General features: G+C 41.2%; 3 protein-coding genes and 1 non-coding gene across 4 annotated transcripts; 2 read left to right on the top strand and 2 right to left on the bottom strand.

Moving 5' to 3' along the window:
• Nucleotides 1-1218: 1218 nt before the first annotated feature.
• rpl24 (ribosomal protein L24) lies at nucleotides 1219-3953 on the bottom strand. Its single transcript, XM_043235163.1, has 6 exons — nucleotides 3836-3953; nucleotides 3635-3710; nucleotides 3219-3329; nucleotides 2906-3042; nucleotides 1982-2045; nucleotides 1219-1345 (listed from the first exon to the last, which is right to left on the bottom strand). Exons 1-6 carry the CDS (start codon nucleotides 3838-3840, stop codon nucleotides 1265-1267), a joined length of 474 nt encoding a protein of 157 aa, XP_043091098.1. The 5' UTR covers nucleotides 3841-3953; the 3' UTR covers nucleotides 1219-1264.
• LOC122353699 lies at nucleotides 1418-1551 on the bottom strand. The gene has a single exon (XR_006252051.1). It is a non-coding gene; the product is annotated as a small nucleolar RNA SNORA17 (small nucleolar RNA).
• An 87-nt stretch (nucleotides 3954-4040) lies between the features above and the next one.
• cep97 (centrosomal protein 97) lies at nucleotides 4041-10784 on the top strand. Its single transcript, XM_043235137.1, has 11 exons — nucleotides 4041-4122; nucleotides 4525-4670; nucleotides 4742-4900; nucleotides 4998-5099; nucleotides 5244-5357; nucleotides 6356-6522; nucleotides 6821-6985; nucleotides 7360-7466; nucleotides 7725-8292; nucleotides 9700-9775; nucleotides 9892-10784. Exons 1-11 carry the CDS (start codon nucleotides 4062-4064, stop codon nucleotides 10189-10191), a joined length of 1965 nt encoding a protein of 654 aa, XP_043091072.1. The 5' UTR covers nucleotides 4041-4061; the 3' UTR covers nucleotides 10192-10784.
• A 487-nt stretch (nucleotides 10785-11271) lies between these two features.
• Nucleotides 11272-17333, top strand: nfkbiz (nuclear factor of kappa light polypeptide gene enhancer in B-cells inhibitor, zeta). The gene is made up of 12 exons (XM_043235150.1): nucleotides 11272-11504; nucleotides 11755-11852; nucleotides 11947-11980; nucleotides 12075-12169; nucleotides 12910-13196; nucleotides 13281-13386; nucleotides 13468-13614; nucleotides 14408-14471; nucleotides 15011-15174; nucleotides 15908-16018; nucleotides 16095-16262; nucleotides 16445-17333. The coding sequence occupies exons 1-12, from the start codon at nucleotides 11321-11323 to the stop codon at nucleotides 16487-16489; spliced, it is 1503 nt and encodes a 500-aa protein (XP_043091085.1). The 5' UTR covers nucleotides 11272-11320; the 3' UTR covers nucleotides 16490-17333.
• The last annotated feature ends 1440 nt before the right edge of the window (nucleotides 17334-18773 follow it).

Here is an 18773-nt window from a genome sequence, read left to right as displayed (position 1 = left end):
AGATTTAAACTGACAGAGTGTGTCTGCCTCCCGATCAGAGTTTGAGATTGTTCCAGAGTTTAGGTGCTAGTTAGGAAAAGAGTCTGCAGCCCGCAGTTGATTTTGATATTCTAGGTATTATCAAATGCCTAGAGTTGAGCACGCAACGGGCGTGCAGGACTATACTGTGATAAACGCTTGTTCAAGTATTGAGGCGCTAAACCAGTGGTTCCCAACCGGTGTACCGCGGCACTAAGGGGTGCCGTGAGATCTTTTGAGGGTGCCGCCAAAATTTCGACAAAATTTTTTTATTAAGGCAGAATCAGTGTAAACAGTATTCTCATATCATCTAGGACTAGGTATAAGGTGTTGTTGCATGCAAACTCTCGAAATGAAACAAATAATAAAAAAGCTACAGAGATTTTAAATATCTATTTCCTTATAAGGGTGCCGGGAACTTTTGAAAGGCTTTCCAAGGGTGCCTCAAACAAGAAAAGGTTGGGAACCACTGCGCTAAACCATTCAGGGCTTTATAAGTAATTAATAAGACTTTAAAATCTATCCGATGTTTGATAGGGAGCCAGTGAAGTGTTTACAAAACCAGGCTATGATCACACCGATCTAGTTCTAGTAAGGACTCTGGCTGCAGCGTCTTGAACTAGCTTTAAAGTTATTCAAAAAAGTGCTTACAGAAGTATTCAGATGTAAGATATAACATGTATCTATAATGACTTATTTTTGATATACAGGGTCGATCTGGAAATCAAAAACCTGGAATATATGTCTGTGTGTAATGAATGAATACGATACACAAGTTTCACTTTTGGTTTTTTAATGGAATTAGTGAAATCAATGAACTTTTTGATATTCTAATTATATGACCAGCACCTGTATGTTATTCTACAGTCTGCATCACCTTTAAAATGGATAATAAAACCAAGTGTGTTAGTATTGGTAAGGAGAACTTTAAATATTACTAAAGAGGAGTAAGATACTTAATATTACACCGGTTTATATTGAATTGAATTCTTGAACACGGTCAATCTTTCCTCTTCACAAAGAAACACAGGTTTGTGTGGGCCATTTAATGTTGCAACTCAGAATATTAAAATCAAATGGAGCCTTATTTCCACTGAGGGTGTTCCTATGAGAGTGTGATACCACATGAAAACCTTTAACAGCATTAATCTTTAAATCAAGGAGCATTAAGGAAATCAATACTTCAAGAACACATCAAGGTTGATAGTGAAACCTTTATTAATACACAAAATGCCAAAACATGAACTTAGCGCTTGCCACCAACACGAGGAGCGCTGACCTTCATGGGCTTGGCGATTTTCTGTTTGGCTGCGGCTTTGACAGGGGCCTAAAAACAATAAAACACGTTACTCAATATACAATTTACAAAATTAAACAATTTACATTTGCTTTGCAATAATCTGTAGGGCTGTAAATGACACTGAGCATCCATTGTTAAGGGTACTAGGTGTAGACACAGTCCTTCTACTCTGTGCCACCTTATGACACAGAAATGACAGAATCAGTCACACTGCAACGCCTTCAAGGGGCAAGGGTGAAAAAAACCAAAAAACAAAAAGGATGAACAGAGGAGTTCTAAATAAAAAATCACCCATGATTCACCCAACCTCTAGTCTTCTCTCCTTTCAGACAAATCACCATAAAAGTGTCCTAGTTCTTCCAAGCTTTATAAATGGAAGTGAATGTTTACATTCGGGATGAATAAAGGCTGTGTGAATGAACTGATGCCTTCCTTTATGCAAGAAAAACTTGCACATTTAAAATTTATATAAATCCTAACCTCTAGTTAACTCTTGTATCAGAGTGAGGGGAGATCTCCGGGAGATGGAGGAGTTGGAAGAGTTAGGACACTTAAAAACGTAAAAAAATAAATGAGTTATACAAACCTAAGATGGCTTAAGGAGTGGAATCATGGGACAATTTTTATTTTTGGGTGAACAATCCCTTTTAAACCATCTCTTACCTTGGTGCTCTGAACAGGTTGTTTCTTAGTTGCCTGCTTTGCTTTCTTGGCCTCCTTAGCAGCCCTGACACATCAGATCAAAAACACAAAAGGAAAATGTTTAGTTTCATTTATACCAGTCTCAATGTGTTAACAGTGTGGGATTTATGTTTTAAAGGATTTATGTTTTACAGGTTTTACCCAAATAGAAGCACTGTGCCCAGGCCTCATAAAGGCTCCATGTTTTTCCATTTCGATATTATGTGTGTATGTGCTGTACAAAATGTCTTATCTACAGAAACAAGATATGGAGACTACTGAGCTCATCTACTGGTCGAGAAGAAACAACTGCACCTGGTTCTGTGAAGGACACCCTGAATGGGAGGAAGACCCAAGCACAAGAATATAAATATTGTGTGAAATGTAGTGTGAGCATACAGGACTGCCCTGCATGCCTTGATGCTGTTGTTCTGTATCCTGAGCTCAGTCTCAATTATTCTGACTTTATTAAACTTAAGATTTTAAATTTAAGAGTAAGTCTCATCATTGACAGACCTGAACCTGGGAGGGAAACAACGAAGATTTTTTCCCAACAATTGTCATAGTCCTGAGACACAAAGCCAACTTAAGATAAAGAACTATTTCTAAAAAGTAGTGTATTACACACACACACACACACAGAGAGAGCCAAAGAACAAGTATTTATACACAACCTCACACTGATGTCTGAAACTTTAATCCTTTTAATTTGTTTAAATTCATTTAACTACTAGAAAAATATTTTTGTACTCAGTTCAGCTCTAATCCCAATCAAGATCTTCAGAGTTACTAGAATATTACAGGCAGATCAGTCTGAGCTAAAACTGCTGCAGGGTGAGAAAAAATTCAAAATAAGATGAACAATTCACCACCCTGAATAAGTGCACAGGGACCTGAGGCGCTCACCTGATGGCCTGCTCTCTCTGAGCTTTACGCACTTCTGGCTTCTGGTTCCTCTTGGCCAGGATCTCAGCCAGAGAAGCACCGGTGATGGCACGCTGGAACTTCACAGCACGACGGGAGCGCTTCTTACTGACCTCTTCCTAAATCAGCAAACATACATCATGATTTAAGCTTCATTTCAGTCACTTGAAACATCAGCAGAAAATCAGCTCTCTAGTCATTTTTAACATGCTTTAAGGCAGCATCATTTACACAAGGTAGGGTCTGTCAGTGACTATTCTGAGGGGTTTGAGAGGTGAGAGTTACTCAGACTCACAGACTGGCCCTTCTTGTGCTTGCGGCGGTACAGAACGGTCCAGTTGATCTGTCTGGGGTTCCTCTTGGACAGGAAAGCAGACTCACACTTAGCATTCAGGAACTGGAAAACCTGCAGAGAGAGGATTGACAGCACATTCGCTCAGTTCCTACAGTCAAAGATCATATCAGACTATAACGCTTTCAACAGATCAGAGATGATATTTCTCTCAAAAGTTAAACACGCAGAGCTCCTGATCATTCACTGTGCTCAGCTCTGTACTTAGCCAACAGGCTAGCGCTAGGCTAAATAAACACACTAAAGACTGCTAGGCGTCAATATTCACACCCCAACACGCTAACGGTGATTCGTTCATCTATTATCACGGATAAAAGCACAACAGTGAATTCAAATACATGTATAGTTTGCGCTTTTACCTTTCCATCGATCCTTGCATATCGCCGGCCATGGCCGGGATAGATTTTATACCCGCTGAAACTGCACAGGTCGACCCTGCACATCAAAAATAAAAGTCATTATAGATACATGTTACGTCTTACTAACATCTGAATACTTCTGTAAGCGTTCTTCGCGGATAACTTTAAAGATGTTTATGGATAAACTCAGACTACACTCACTTCATGGCGGCGTATCAGAAGGGGAAGAGGAAAAGGAATTGTGGGTATGCGGTTTATAAAGGAGCTTATTTCGGAAATATAAATTATTTTTTCAAATAAAACCTAAAATTGATGTAGAAACATAACCCGTGTTATTATAAAAATGTCTAAAATTATTATTATTTCCATATTGTGTTATCCAATCAAATAGTCGATCGATTGCCTGGCGGTGACACAAGCGGGAAGCATGGCGGCGACGGAGGGAGCGAGCTTCACCGATCCGCTGCTTGAGATGATCAATTATGAAGGTATGCACAATAAAACAGATTCCTCCGTTCGTTTGATTAGATGGGTATGTTTCTCCGCTGCAGACAGAAAACATGTTGTGCTTGTGTGCGTTTAATATCATTATTACGCAGCCTGTGAAGATCCTGACGAACTTGACGTCTGATCTGTTTTAGTCATAAAGCTCGGAAATCTGTTGTTATAGCACCGATTAGCTGACAGGATTCCTTTCACATTCTGCTGTTTAAAAGACCTGATCTGTTCAGATGAGGCTTATTCATACCGAAAGCTTTAATGAATATAACGTCAATTGATATGAACAAACATCTGTCCGCTTTTTGTTTTTTGTTATTTGCCTTCTTAAGTGTGTAGTAAGTGCAGGTTTCTCCAGGTCTTCAGTGTTGTCCTGTGCTCCTATTATTCAGGTCCAGGTTTGTTGGACCTTTCAAATCAGGGTCTTCATAAACTGGATCCGGCGTTTTTCAGTAATGGGCAGTTACACACTCTTCATTTGGACCAGAACCACATCATTAAGCTTGAGCATCTCGAGCATAACAAAGCTCTTCTGCAGGTCAGTCTGATTCACAGTAAACATACAGCTGTGGTCAGTCCAGATGTGTGTGACCTGCTCTCTTTTCACAGCTGTCTGCGGCCTGTAATCGTCTGGTGCGCATGATGGGCGTCTCACAGCTGACTTACTTAAGATTTCTGAACCTCTCAAACAATAGCATTGGTTATATTGAGGGGCTGAAGGACCTGGTTCATCTGGAGTGGCTCGATCTAGCTGGAAACAACATCAAGGTGTTTTTCACAGAGCATGCATTTACTATACATTTCATTGAATATGATGCTGATTTTTCCTGAAGTGGCACAGTGGCATCAGTGTGTGTTTGTGCAGGTCATCGAGCAGCTCAGCACCTGTGTTTCCCTCGGGCATCTTGATCTGTCAGACAACAATATCTCTCACATAGGGGACCTCACCAAGCTCTCAGTGTTAACGGTATTTGCCATTTGTCTTGAGAGATAAATCATTGGTAATATCTCAGTGTGTTAAGAGAAATATGTTTTATGAAGCCTAACTCAAAAATACAGATAAAATGGTGATTGTATAAACCGTATTTAAGGCCTGTCTAACAATTTTCAGACTCTTCTTCTGCATGGAAACATCATCACAAGTCTGCGCACCGTTCCTGCTCATCTGCCCCCGAACCTCACTAAACTATCGCTCGCAGAAAACGAGATCAGAGACCTGACTGAGGTAAAGTGCAACAGACAGACACGTGAAACGGCACCATAACATTTCAGCTTCTGGACTAGCAGAATAAACCTCTGCAAACTTGTTTTTATTAATTTACTGTTTCGCTTCATTTGTACAATGCATTTAGCATCAGCTTTTCCATCAGTTTGACAAATTAAATTGACCATAAAATCTAAATTTGACAGAAATGTAAGGTTCAGTGACACTTATGTTGACTGGCCTTCCTCAGATGGGTCATTTTCACTAAGCAGCATGGGTCAGTTTGGTACAGTTCAGTACGGAATACCCTTTTCCTGCTCGCATTATCACTGCCATCAGTGGCCTTACTTAATAGGCATAAGCGATCAACAATAAAGTGTGATAATAAGCACAACTCTGCATCTTTTTATTAACAATAATAGCCATTATGAATATATAAGAAGCTTAAGAGGACTTAAAGACAAAAGAGAACATGCTGTACTATGGCAAAGTTGAAAATAAATATACAAAGTTAAACATAACAAATAATAGATGCATGTTTAATGACTACGAGCTCGAGAGCGCTCTCAGTGGATACATAATCACTGAGTGCCCGGCAATCAGCATGTCAGATAGACGCTACCTTTTGAATTTTTGGCAACAGCGTTTCAACAATCCACAAGAACAGATAAGAACACATTGAGAAACAATCCAGAAAATTTCTATTTTTGTGTAAAAAAATAAAATAAAATAATACTTTTCTAAAATATAACTGTTATTTTTTTTGTGTTTATGCACTCTGATGTAAATAAGCCTTTAAACTCATGTACAGCGGATTGGAACGAGTAAACAGGATCCCCTAGTATCACGAGACAATAACTCTCATAAGAGACAATATGATTGAATTATTTAAATTTCTTGTCAAATGTATTATACTATACATTAAATGTAGGCCATTACTTGGTTATAAATATTTCAATGAAAAGTTTAATTCAGCAGTCTTTATTGTTAATCATGTTGATGGTGTTTAATTCTTTCAGGTGTCATTTTTAGCTCCGTTATACTGCCTGCAGCAGCTGTCCATCACAAATAACCCGTGTGTTCTGGCCACTCCGGCTGTGCCCGGCTTTGATTATCGGCCGTATGTCATTAGCTGGTGTCTCAATCTGAATCTGCTGGATGGATCTGTGGTTTCACAAAAAGAGGGGTGAGTTGGATGCCTTTTTCGGTACAAGACTTGCAGTCTGTTTGAATGAGCATTTTAACATTGTACGACAAATCTTTTTGTAACAGTCCTTTAGGAAAGGCGCTCTTTTAATTGTACATTGTTAAGCCCCTTTCACAATCATTTTAATTATTTAAAGTAAATGAGAGAGTGTTGGACAAAACAAATGCATACAGTGATTACAGTCATTAAAGACAGTGAAAAGACTTTAACTTGAGATCCACTGATTGATGGTAGACGTGGCCTTGAGAAAGCTGCTGACAGCACTCTGTTTCTGTAGACTGAAGGCAGAATGGCTCTACAGTCAAGGTAAAGGGCGAACATTTCGGCCGGGGCAGCACTCAGAGCTGGTTCAGTATCTGGCATCCACGTGTCCGCTGACCGCCACAAATACCTTACAGTCAGCAGAAGATGCTAAACTTGAGAGAATCCTCAACAAACAGAGGTAGTGTCCAAATCAAATAGATTAATCCACAGCTAAACCTGATTGGTGGAGCTTCACAGATTTTTTGTGTGTGTGTGTGCGCGTGTGTGTGTGCGTGTGCGTGTGCGTGCGTGTGTGTGCGTGCGTGTGTGTGCGTGCGTGTGTGTGCGTGCGTGTGTGTGTGTGTGTGTGCGTGCGTGTGTGCGTGCGTGCGTGTGTGCGTGTGTGCGTGCGTGCGTGTGTGTGTGCGTGCGTGTGTGTGTGCGTGCGTGTGTGTGTGCGTGCGTGCGTGTGTGTGTGCGTGCGTGTGTGTGTGCGTGCGTGTGTGTGTGTGTGCGTGTGTGTGTGTGTGCGTGTGTGTGTGTGTGTGTGCGTGTGTGTGTGTGCTCACACAGACAGCATCAGAAACAGCTGCAGCAAACACCCAGCTGCTCGAGTCCACCTCGTCCCAAGCATCTCAACGTTTACAAGAACACAGAGGCAGAAGTCATCGCTCAGACAGGTCACGTCAGTGAAATCACTGATTCACTGTTCTGTGTGGTTTACAGCACAAATGTCTGCACTTTTTTTATTTTACCAATAACTTGCAATCCAGTTAAATGGGCTCAGTGCTGACATGGCACCACATCTCCAATAACTGAATGAAGTCATTGATGTTCCTCTCTATAGCACTCTTTACACATGCTCTTTATGGGGTGTCCCCTGCAGTGTTTTTGTGTGTTGTCTTCTGTAGTGATTCACTCTCTCTTCATGATTGTAGATGTGGATCCAGGAGTTCAGGTGAACGCGTGGATGGGCTCAGCGTCTTCAGAGGTGATCGCTGCAGTTCGTCTGCCACCCGCCCCTGAAGACTGGATGATTCTGGAGGACGTACAGACTGATGAGGAGAAGCTTCACTGCAGTCTGCTGTCCTCAGAGTCTGCTTTCCTGCCCTTTGACCCTGCTGTTCATCCAGCTTCAGCTCCTGACAGTGGGGAGGAGGAGTTTGATGATTCTCTGGCCCCTCCCACATCCACACAGCCCCGCCCACTGGAGGAGTCAGGAGCAGGCCTTATCTCTCTGATGCACGGATCGGATCATGTGGCGCAGACAGACAGACCTGGCGTGGTAAACGGAGATTGTGTGCTACGCAGCGCTTCTGATCAGACCGGGACACAGAAGTGTGAACTAAAGCAGTGTGAACCGCGGGACGCAGCGGTCAGGATCCAGTCGTGGTGGAGGGGTCACTGGACACGGCTCTGCCACCCACAAGCCAAAGAAGTGCGTGCCGAGATCCGCTTGAGAAGGATGCAGGATCACATCGTCCACCTGACAGCAGAGCTGGACAGGTCAGACTCTTCACTCTTTACGTGTTTGTGCATCAGGGCCTGTATTCTTGAAGATTCTAAGAATCCTCTCAGAGAGCTCCTATTTTAGCTCAAAATTTTCTAGCTTGGAGTCTTCAGGACCAATCCGAGAGCAACTCTGAAAGAGGAAAAGACAAAAACTTTTATCTTACAAGGCCGTGCTGACTCCGTTTTTCACGTCCTTTTTTTTTTTCTCACTCATACATACACACACACACAAACACACATTTATATGTGTATACATATATACCCTTCAGCAACAATATTTGTCACATGGGGACCTCACCAAGCTCTCAGTGTTAACGGTATTTGCCATTTGTCTTAAGCTAAATCATTGGTAATATCTCACAGTGTGTTAAGAGAAATATGTTTTATGATGCCTGACACTTTGGAGCTGTTAACAGATCTCTTTGGAATGCAATTCAAATGTGTCAGTCGTTGCCGTGGTTACACGGATGTCTACATTAACAACCACTGCATTCTACTGAATTCTAAACATACTAAAGAGTATTATAGGCCAGGGTAAAGAGGTATGAGTAAGAAGGAGTTTTAAAAATGCTAATAAATGAGGCACATCTGATGAAGTGAGGAAGACTATTCTAAAGCTTCGGCCCCGCAATATCTAAGGCACGTATGCCATGATTTTTAATTCGACTCTGGGGACTATGAGAAAGATCTCGACTAGGTCACAAGATCTCGGGCATCTAGACAGGGTGTAATTATGCAGCAAATTAGTTAGGTAAGCTGAAGCCTGGTTAATGAAGGCTTTATAAACAAATAATTACATTTTTAAATCAATCCTATACTACACAGGACATTGAAATAGATGTGCTCATATTTTGCTTCCCTTCAAGCAGTCTAGCAGCCGCATTCTGAACTAACTTTTAATGGGCAGTCTTCACTGAAACTCATTCCACTTCCAACAAGGAGAGAAAGATTGCAGAAAGACTAAAAACCTCAAAATATGATAACTTGCATCTGGTTATGACTGCTATTGAGGTGTTTCTCATTCTATTTAACTCAAAGTGTAGTGAGAAGCACTGAAATAAATGGGCTTTAATACTGGAACTATTGGTTGTTTGGAACTATTGACACGCTTTACTTTCATATTCCTCAGTTCCTATGAGGGTTTCGCAACTCTGTTTCTAAATGGCTATGAGTTGTCTAAATGTGCCGAGAGTTCTGGGCAGAGAACGGTTTGTTATCGTGTCACACCATACCCAGCTCACATGGAAACACCACTAGAATCATACCTGACAGTACTTGTAGTGAAAAAACAGCTAACCCATTAAATGCTTCTGTCATGATCGTTTTGATCGAGGTTATGTTCTGTTGTCTTTCTCCTCATCACTTTTCACTCTGTGTGTGTGTGTGTGTGTGTGTATACAGGGTGCGCAAGCAGCAAGAAGAAGAACGACTGCAGAGACGTGTTCAGGAAGAAGCTGTGAAGTTCCTGTGGAAGCAGGTCTGTGAAAATGATGAATGATGAATACTGATGTTTACTGCTCTGAATACAAACTGTGTGTGTGTGTGTGTGTGTGTGTGTGTGTGTGTGTGTGTGTGTGTGTGTGTGTGGAGCAGCTTCAGGTGGTGCTGGAGTGGCAGTCGTCTGTGAACGAGCGGCTCCGTGTAGCTCAGACCTCAGTGTCAGATCCCAGCATTCCCTCCGTGACTCCTGTCCGAACAGAGATCTCCATCCCAGAGTCTGGCTTCCATTCCCCGGGAGAGCGAGCGGCGGGGGACAGTCTGCTGGAGCAGTATCTGTGCTCAGTGCAGAGACAAGATGAGGAGGATGAGGATAAAGGAGCGGGAGATAGATCGGGAACACCTGCAGATCCATCCAATCTCTCTCCCCTCAGGAAAGAAGAGCGCTTGTCCTGACCGCAGCAAAAGCAGAAGAAACACTGGACTCTTGTGTGCCCTCTTTGAAGATCAGACACTAGCCTGTTTTAATCACTGGCCTTTGGTAACCCTTTAGACTCGTAGCCTTTTCTTCCCATGTTACATACACAGATTGAAGAAGCTCATGTTTAAGACGTACGATGACCGACGCTGCCTTTGGGCTTTCTAACAGTGAAGTACGTTCTTGTTCACTGCTGCGTATCAGCATACAGATTTCTGTTGAAGTACTTTACATCTTTACATGCCCTGGGTGCCAAACTCTTTCAGTGCACTTAGCAGTAGACTTATTTCATTTGGAACATAGAGCCTGGTCAACCGAACCAGACGTAGCCTTGAACTATAGAAGAGCATGTGTGTATGTGAAATTAATGTGAATTGATTTGATAGTCTGCTGCAGTCTGGATCTACTGAGAACTGTAAATATTTCTATGTCTATATCTGGATATTCACAGTATGTGCTGCAACTAGTGTTCAGTGTGGCATATGGAACTTTGTTTATTTAAAATTTGTATTCGACTTTTTCTTCTATGTTATAAAGTTCATTTTTGTAAATAAACTTTTACTTTCTTTCACCATTGTGGTATTTTGCATTAGTAAAATGTGTGAAATGCATTGGATTACTGTGGACTACAACAACATTTATACAGTCAGGTCTTTCAGCAGGATCTCTGAACACTAGATGGAGCTCGTTCTCTGAGACCTCAAGGGATTATAACCGAGCTTTCGTTTGTTTTCTTTGTGTTCAAAATCATATAGTCTACCGATATTCACACATCCATTCGTTTTTGTTATTAATTATAAAATAAAGTAATTATAATTACTTTGTCTAGTTTCTCTTGGCTGCTATTCCTGAAATAAAACGGCTGGCAGGATTGAATCAGTCAATTAATAGCCAAAACGTTCCGATGGTTATTTGATCACGAAACATATTTACACTAAAACAAGAAACCTCTCACGTTTTGGTTACATTTCAATAATCCACGGTTTTGAATGATGAAGTTCATCTCTGACGTCACGCACGACGTCACGCTCCAATAAGTTTTTCTGCGAGCGCCGCGTCGCGTCATTCAGACCTAACTCTCGCTCGCGTGTGCGTCACAGAAACAAGATGATCATCGACGGAGTCAGTGAGGGATTCTCCGGTGTTCTGGACCGGGACAGCGATGTTATGACCAGTCCGGTGCACCTGCTGTCCTTCTACGGTTGCTCTTCTCCTGCGGAACCGAATCTATCTCCGAACTCTGACTCGGATCAGAGCTGGAGCAGCGCAGACAGCCCTCAGAACAGCAGTGGTAGGGGAAAATAAGAATTATGAGCGCCTTTCACTATTCAATTAACTGTGTTTACACGGACCTGGAGAATTAAACCTGCGTAGTTAGTTCAGTTCAATTCAGTTCAAGTGTGTTATTTGTGTAGCGCCTTTCACGATATACAGCATGCAGTTAGTTAATGACGGTGACAGATCAATGTGTCTAATAATATCAATATAATATAAAATATAAAAATAATGTAATAGCTTATTAAAAGCGCGTTCTTTCGCAGTGGACGCGCTCAGCGCGCGCAAACCAAGTCGCTATCAAGGCGTGCGCGTGAAGAACACCGTGAAAGAGCTGATCCTACAGAAGAGACACCACAGCCAGGTACAGATCATATCCTTCTGATTTGTGAAACCCCTGATTTCAATGAATCCTGCTTTTTTATTCTGTTGCAAATTAATTATATTCTTCTTCACAGGTTCAACAATATAAAGCTGAAAATGAATGTCCAGGTAACTACATCAGTTATGCACTTATCGTTTGTATTAGCAACAGAAAGTCGTTTGTCAAAAGTTACTGGATAATAGTTTTAGTTTCTGTTTATAGCTATAATGCACGTGCTGCAGAGAACTGAGACAGAAATGGAGAATCTTCATCTCTTTCCTGAGAAACGACTACGAGTCTCAGATGAAGACGGCCTGGTGTGTTTCTTTACTTTATCTGTTTCTACCTCTGCTCTCTAGACTCTGAAGCCTATCAAAGATGATGGCATTCTGTTTCATTCCAGTGTTTTCCATACACTGATTAATTCACTGACACAGACTGCCACAAATAGGTTTTTCTTAAGACATGATCATTCATGTTTATTTAAGTCAAAGTCTTAAGGAATCGCACATTTTAAAATCAAAACGTGGCACCGGTTCTTTTCTTTGAATGTATCTTTAGGAGAACCAACTGTCTTCAGAAAAGCTTCGATGTCAGTATTTATTTAATTTTTCTTGTAAATGACAATTCTTGATTCTTAGCGCATTCCAGGAAAATATTTGTGGTTTAGCTCATAAATTGAATTGGGAAAGCAGACCTCAAATGCACAGGATATGTTGTCTTTTTTCATTTACTTACAGTGGAAACTGTACTAAATAGAACATTATGTTTTAAACTTCTCAAATTTGAAAATGAAAAATGATGAATAAGGATTATTTATAGAAGAGTTTGGTCTTTTTGAGTGAAACTTCCCCAAAGTGGAAGAGCCTATGAGAGATTAATGTTAAATGCAGTGGGCTCCTTAGGTAAAACACCGGTTATACAGTTTATTAAGAATCAGCAGCGTTTTTAGATGAGCTAAGAAACACTGGAGTAGAGCTCAGGTGACTCTAAATTATTAGGGTAAGTGGGTTTTGAAATGTCCAGAGTGTTTAAAACCGTCTGCTTGTGTTTCTAGTCTCTGTGCAGCGAGAATGTGTTCAGTGACGCTGAGATGCTGGAGGACATCAGGGACGTTCTGTCCTTCGAGTCTGTGACGGTGAGAGGCTTTCCTCAGGATCTGTGTGCTGATGCCCAAAGCCCCTTTCACAGCGGCCTTCTGAACACATACCCATCCTCGTCCAGCCTCGGCCTGACCGCTGCGCCTCCGGTGTCCTTCTTCCAGTGGCAGATCCAACAGGAGGAGGAGAAGCTGTCCGCTCTGAGCCCTGTGGACCTGACCGCTCGAGACGGAGACGGAGACACGTGAGTGCTCCTCTGTTCTGTTGGTTCACATGTCTTCAAAGGAACCTGGGCTCGAGTCGTTAGCTGATTGCCGACTGATTACAGGTTCTTGCACATTGCTGTGGCTCAGGGCAGAAGAGCTCTGGCGTATGTCCTCGCCAGAAAAATGTCTGCCATCGGCATGCTGGACATGAAAGAACACAACAACCAGGTAGAGTCAGAAACACACCCTGAGATCAGAACACACCCTACAACTGACTGTGATTAACTCTGATTTCATACTTCTCTTCAGAGCGCCTTCCAGGTGAGCGTCGCTGCTGATCAGCACCTGATCGCTCAAGACCTGCTTCTGCTGGGAGCCGAGCTTAACACCCGGGACTGCTGGGGCCGGGCCCCGCTCCACATCTGCGCAGAGAAGGGCCACTTCTCCACGCTGCAGGTATCTGCTCAACGCTGAAGGCCAGCTCCGCTCTGCTCTTTCACATAACACTAGATTATTATATTTAACTCTCCTCAAACGTTCACAGCAGCTTGATTAGACATACTGTGTGTGCTAAATATTCCATTCATAAAAATCAACAGCTTGATGCGTTTGTTTTTGTATTTTTAAGCAGTCTTCTGTCCAGTCAAGACAAACACCTTAAAGAATCAGAACATAAGATCTCAGCTAATACAAATAAAAGAATAAACCTCTGTTCAATATGATAACCGGTACAAAGCGCACACATTAAGCTCACAAACATTTTAATTGATAATTGCACTTTAATTTAAGTACACAACCAGTACCTGACCAGTTGCTGAGTGACTAGTTGACCAGCCTGACCTGTCCCTACAGTCATCAACAATGCAGTATTTCCATATTAACCTGTGTCGCCATCTGTTAGCCGCTGTTTTTCCTCTTATTATTTACTCATATTCTATCAACAGTCCTCATCGGTGTTTATTTAACCAGACTCTAACTGACTTCCTCATAACATGCCTAACTAATATGCATTTCCTCAAAATAGAGGCACGCAACACAGAGAGAAAATTCCCTGGCCTGGCCTCACTACACAGCTCTATTGATAAGACTGCAAAACAACATACCTGTGTTTCTCTCAGGCATTAACGACCGACAGGTCGTGGCACGCAATCATCGGCTTCTCCCAGAATGCCATTAGGGCAGTGCATGTTGAGATCTGTTTTCACTTTTTGGGAATTGTGTAAATAGCAAACTCACGGTTTCTCCTCAGGCCATCCAGAGATCTGTCCAGACGAGCGGACGGCCGGTCAATGTGGAGGTGGTCAACTACGACGGTCAGTGTCTTTTTTACTTAAATGTTATGAATATGTTAAATATATGCAAATTTAAATAGCATAATTTCTGTTTGGGGTCTAGGTTTGACTATAAATACACAATTCCTCAAAGCAATACAATAACACTTAAAAATAAGTATGTTTTTATGTAAAAAGAACTTAATTTTACATGCTTTCTGAATATGTGGATCTCTTGTGTGAGGCGTGAGTGTAACGGTGATAGATAAATAAGCGTTACGTGAGAACAGCTTCTGTTTGCCATAAAATCTTCTCCGCGCTGTATCAAAAGCATTAAAATGCACTAAATCAAAAAATCACTATCATCATAAAATTGTAGACGTCTGATAAGGCCACCTGATGCACACCTAAAATTCTGATGCAACGTTTTTGCACTTTAATGTGTATTTTTATTATAAATTGGACAAATATTCTAAATTCATATGTTTACTGGACAGCCCTACTGGTTATTAGATGTGATGAACTGCTACATAGCTGATGCTGGAGGGCCGTAAAGGATGCAGAGTGTTTTGTGTTGGCAGGACTTACGCCTCTTCACGTGGCCGTGTTATCCCACAATGCCGTGCTGCAGGAGCTGAGCCTCGGCCCTCCATCCACTCACAGTCCAGCTCTGCTACAGAAGAGAAAGATGCTCGCTGAATGTGTGAGCACTCTTCTGCTGATGGGAGCCTCGATGGAAGCCAAGGTTAGTGGTGCTTTTCTGGTTATAATGGGACTTGTGTTGGATTTAATGTAAACTTTAATGGACCCTGGTGGCTTGTTAAAAACACTAAATCTTAATGGAACATGTCCCAAATAATGGTTTTAATGGTATTTGTAGAATAGAAGAGTCTTCTTCACTGCTCCTAAAGTCTCACAGATTTAAAAAAGTTTTGGCATTTCAGGGGATCCCTGGATGTTAAGACATTTATAGCTTAAAATAAAGTGAATAGTTTAAGGTTATGCTTATATCCATCGCCTCCTGTAAGCTCGTTCATTAGCTGTGGTCATCAAATCAGTATTTCTTGTTGTGTTTTTTGAGTTGTCTAGATCACCATTTTACCCACACAGTCCAAAATATGTATGGGTTTTCTTCTACATATTTCACTAAAGGACATCAATTACATTATATTAAGCCATACAGGTCTTAATATCCAGGGTTCCCTTTAACACTATGCTTTGTGAAATTTTTGATTGACACACCCATTCATTTTAATGTTTTCATGTTCTTTATGAAACCTAACCACATTAAGGTGTTGATAATAAAACAATGCTTGAAGCTGGAATAAATAGTTTTTGTTTGAAAGTAGAGGCTCTGATCTTTATTTTTATGTATTGCATGTTCAGATATTTATACAGTGAAATATTGTGTGGCCATAAAATTTCAGTGAAAATCAGCAAAACGCTGCTGGTGCTGTTGTGACTCGTGTTTCTGACAGGACTGTAAAAGTGGACGCACCGCTCTGCATATGGCTGCTGAAGAGGCTAATGTCGAGCTGCTGCGCCTCTTTCTGGACCAGTCCAACTACTTCTCGGTCATAAACGTCAAGGTGAGTGTGCAGTGCTCTGCTGCGCCGGTCAGCGCTGCTCTGACCCCTGACCCCTGACCTCTGCTCTGTGCCCCAGGCGTTCAGCGGGAACACGGCGCTGCACATGGCCAGTGCTCTACAGGGTCGTCCGGCTCAGATGGATGCAGTCAGACTGCTGCTGAGACGAGGAGCTGACCCCGGAGCCAAGAACCTGGAGAACGAGCAGCCAGCCCAGCTGGTGCCCGACGGGCCCCTGGGGGACCAGGTCAGAGAACGATAAATAAGCACGCTAAGTGAATATAGACTTTCCCCGCTGTTTTGAAAAGTACACGTAATATTCTTCTACTTCAGGAACTGATTAGGTGACGACCAGCACAGTTCAGATTCCCTTACAATCCAATTAAAAGCTCAGACCGAATCTCTTTTTTTTTTCTCTGCTCTTCACAGGTGCGTCGTATCCTGAAAGGTAAAGGAGCTCAGAGCCGCTCGTGAGCGAGCTCTTCTCCAGAATCGCTGTCAGTCAGGCAGCCGGTCTGTACAGATTCATTTGCTCTCACAGGCAGATGTCGGTTGTTTCCATGAAACAGTCTTATCATTGTTCACTACTGAGTAGTAGACGGCAAGGGAAAGTGAGAGCAACACTTCAGAGAAACTTCTGGACGTCAGAAGAGGAATAATCCAGTGATATGAGGAAGATAGGAAGGATTATTCAGAAAGTCATAATAAATGTGGACACTTCGTTAAAGAGGAAGAAAGTGAATGTTCTTCTCTTGTTCATAGGCAGATCTGAAGCATTGCATTTGGCTATGGTGTGTAAAGGGTTGTAAACTATAATCTCAATGTAACTATATCTGTATACCTTTGTTATTATTATTATTATTATTATTATTATTATTACTCTGATGTGTGTTTTGTCAGAAGGTTAAACATGAGATGATGATCAGTAACTTCAAGCCTGTTGAACCAGAACGCCCTGATTGTTGACTTCAGGTGTGTTTCAGTGTGTTATTTTGGGACTTTCTTCCATTGATAATTAACTTTTTATGAGGCCATGCCATTCCCAAGAAGTCCTCTATTATTCTGGATAACTGATTACTCTGTTTGTTGTAACTGCTGCTTTCAGAAAAAGATGTACATTATAAAGCTCATATTACATGATATTGCTGATGTTTTGTGGTGGTGGGATTCGTGTATATTGTTATTCTTTCTCTTTTTATTCAGCATTATTTTTTATTATACATAGGGAGTGGGTCATTGTTTGGATTTTTTACAGGTCACATGATATTCTGTGAGTTTAGCTGTAATTCAGTTTTAAATAAAAATTCCTTGTTCTGTTCTTGTGAGAGTCATATTTCAGAAGAGTGTCAAAACAAAAGAGCAGAAAACTGGTTCAGACCAGGAAATAATTCACCTGAAACACAAGCGAACATCGCACACACCTTACGGGAATTCATGTAAAGATGACAGTAACAGGAGTACAGTGTTTTCATAGTGTTTGTCATGGCCTCATTATACAGTAGAACCACAGAAGTCACTCAGAATAGATGTGAAAAATATATCCCAGCAGGTTCCCTCACTCATGTAAGCTGACCTTTCAGTTTTATAAGAGGAAATCACGATTACAATGTCGTATAACAGACGGGAGATTTTCTGAGCTTCTGGAGAGTGGAGAAACTCTAGAGGACTTTTGAGAAACAGAAAAAGCCTTTAAATCACCAGCGATAACCTCGACTTCTGCATTTCTCCTGCTTCTGTTCTTTCACGTCACATTCCAGCGCAATTCTTGTTTTTCCGGTCTACAAAAATAATCTAAATAAAAGCGTGAAACCACGATATTTTTACAGTTCAGCAAAGGTTGAGTTTCATTAACTTGAGCCAGAAATCCCCTGATTCTCATTCAGCCCTTCATTTCATTAAAAACAACTAAAAAGAGACCATTCAAGTCAAGATCATCCTTTCTTTCAGTTCAGTCTGTGATGTAAAGACGTTCATTTTCTGTAACAGCAGTTTCATTGCTCTGTGTTTAAAATAATAATAATAATAATAAAGTGTGTTTTTAATAATAATAATAATAATCAAGTCCAACTTAAGATTCAACCACTAAATGTCTGATTGCTCTGATTCACTTTTCTGAATACTTCTTTGGTCAAAAACTGTTAATAAAAGATGATCACACTGAATGCACACGATCAAACTAAAACTAGTGAAGTTTTGTTCATTGCTTCTTGTTCCTGGGGTGTGTCTGTTTAAAGTGTGAGGAGAAAACACAAGATAAACCGGTTAGACGCGTCAGTGACTGGATCGGATGACTTGAAAACTTTTTCAAATGAATAACTTCACTCAATATTGTTATTTTTGCTGTACATCAAATAAAAGCACATGCCAGATTATCATTTCTTGGTCTACTATGACTTGTATGTTTGTGTTTGTTGTGTGTTTAGAAATGAAAGTCTGCGTGTTTGAGCTCAACAGATCATTCAACAATAGCCTTTGTGAGCTTTTCTTACTCAGTTTACATGCTGGAGGCAGTTTGTAACGTGACTTTACGTTATAACTTTAACCGTAGAAGAACAACATGCTTTAACTGACGAGCTAATGATCAACATTATTAACAGAGCAGGATGTTTAAAAAAACTAAGAAAGAATATAGGAAATTTTCTCTAATGCCTTTCTAATCACAGTGATATTAAAAGTTCATCTGTGAGATTTTTTTGTCACAGCTGATCTGGTTACTGAGAGAAGAAGAGTCTCATGGGAACTCCCACTTCCTCCTGCA

This window comes from Puntigrus tetrazona, chromosome 1 (assembly GCF_018831695.1).
Source record: "Puntigrus tetrazona isolate hp1 chromosome 1, ASM1883169v1, whole genome shotgun sequence".
Lineage (NCBI taxonomy): Eukaryota > Metazoa > Chordata > Actinopteri > Cypriniformes > Cyprinidae > Puntigrus > Puntigrus tetrazona.
The sequence above is the reverse complement of the archived record's forward strand: the minus strand, read 5'-3'. Positions and strand labels throughout refer to the sequence as shown.

What these genes read in the sequence shown, in the direction of transcription:
- rpl24 (XM_043235163.1), bottom strand. An exon ending in ATGCAAGGATCGATGGAAAG is followed by an intron (nt 3,330 to 3,634) that starts GTAAAAGCGCAA and finishes CTCTCTCTGCAG; the next exon opens with GTTTTCCAGTTCCTGAATGC. An exon ending in CAGAGAGAGCAGGCCATCAG is followed by an intron (nt 2,046 to 2,905) that starts GTGAGCGCCTCA and finishes CTGATGTGTCAG; the next exon opens with GGCTGCTAAGGAGGCCAAGA.
- cep97 (XM_043235137.1), top strand. Translation starts at nt 4,062, where the DNA reads ATGGCGGCGACGGAGGGAGCGAGCTTCACCGATCCGCTGCTTGAGATG. An exon ending in TAGCTGGAAACAACATCAAG is followed by an intron (nt 4,901 to 4,997) that starts GTGTTTTTCACA and finishes GTGTTTGTGCAG; the next exon opens with GTCATCGAGCAGCTCAGCAC. An exon ending in AGATCAGAGACCTGACTGAG is followed by an intron (nt 5,358 to 6,355) that starts GTAAAGTGCAAC and finishes TAATTCTTTCAG; the next exon opens with GTGTCATTTTTAGCTCCGTT.
- nfkbiz (XM_043235150.1), top strand. Translation starts at nt 11,321, where the DNA reads ATGATCATCGACGGAGTCAGTGAGGGATTCTCCGGTGTTCTGGACCGG. An exon ending in TGAAAGAACACAACAACCAG is followed by an intron (nt 13,387 to 13,467) that starts GTAGAGTCAGAA and finishes ACTTCTCTTCAG; the next exon opens with AGCGCCTTCCAGGTGAGCGT. An exon ending in GGAGGTGGTCAACTACGACG is followed by an intron (nt 14,472 to 15,010) that starts GTCAGTGTCTTT and finishes TTGTGTTGGCAG; the next exon opens with GACTTACGCCTCTTCACGTG.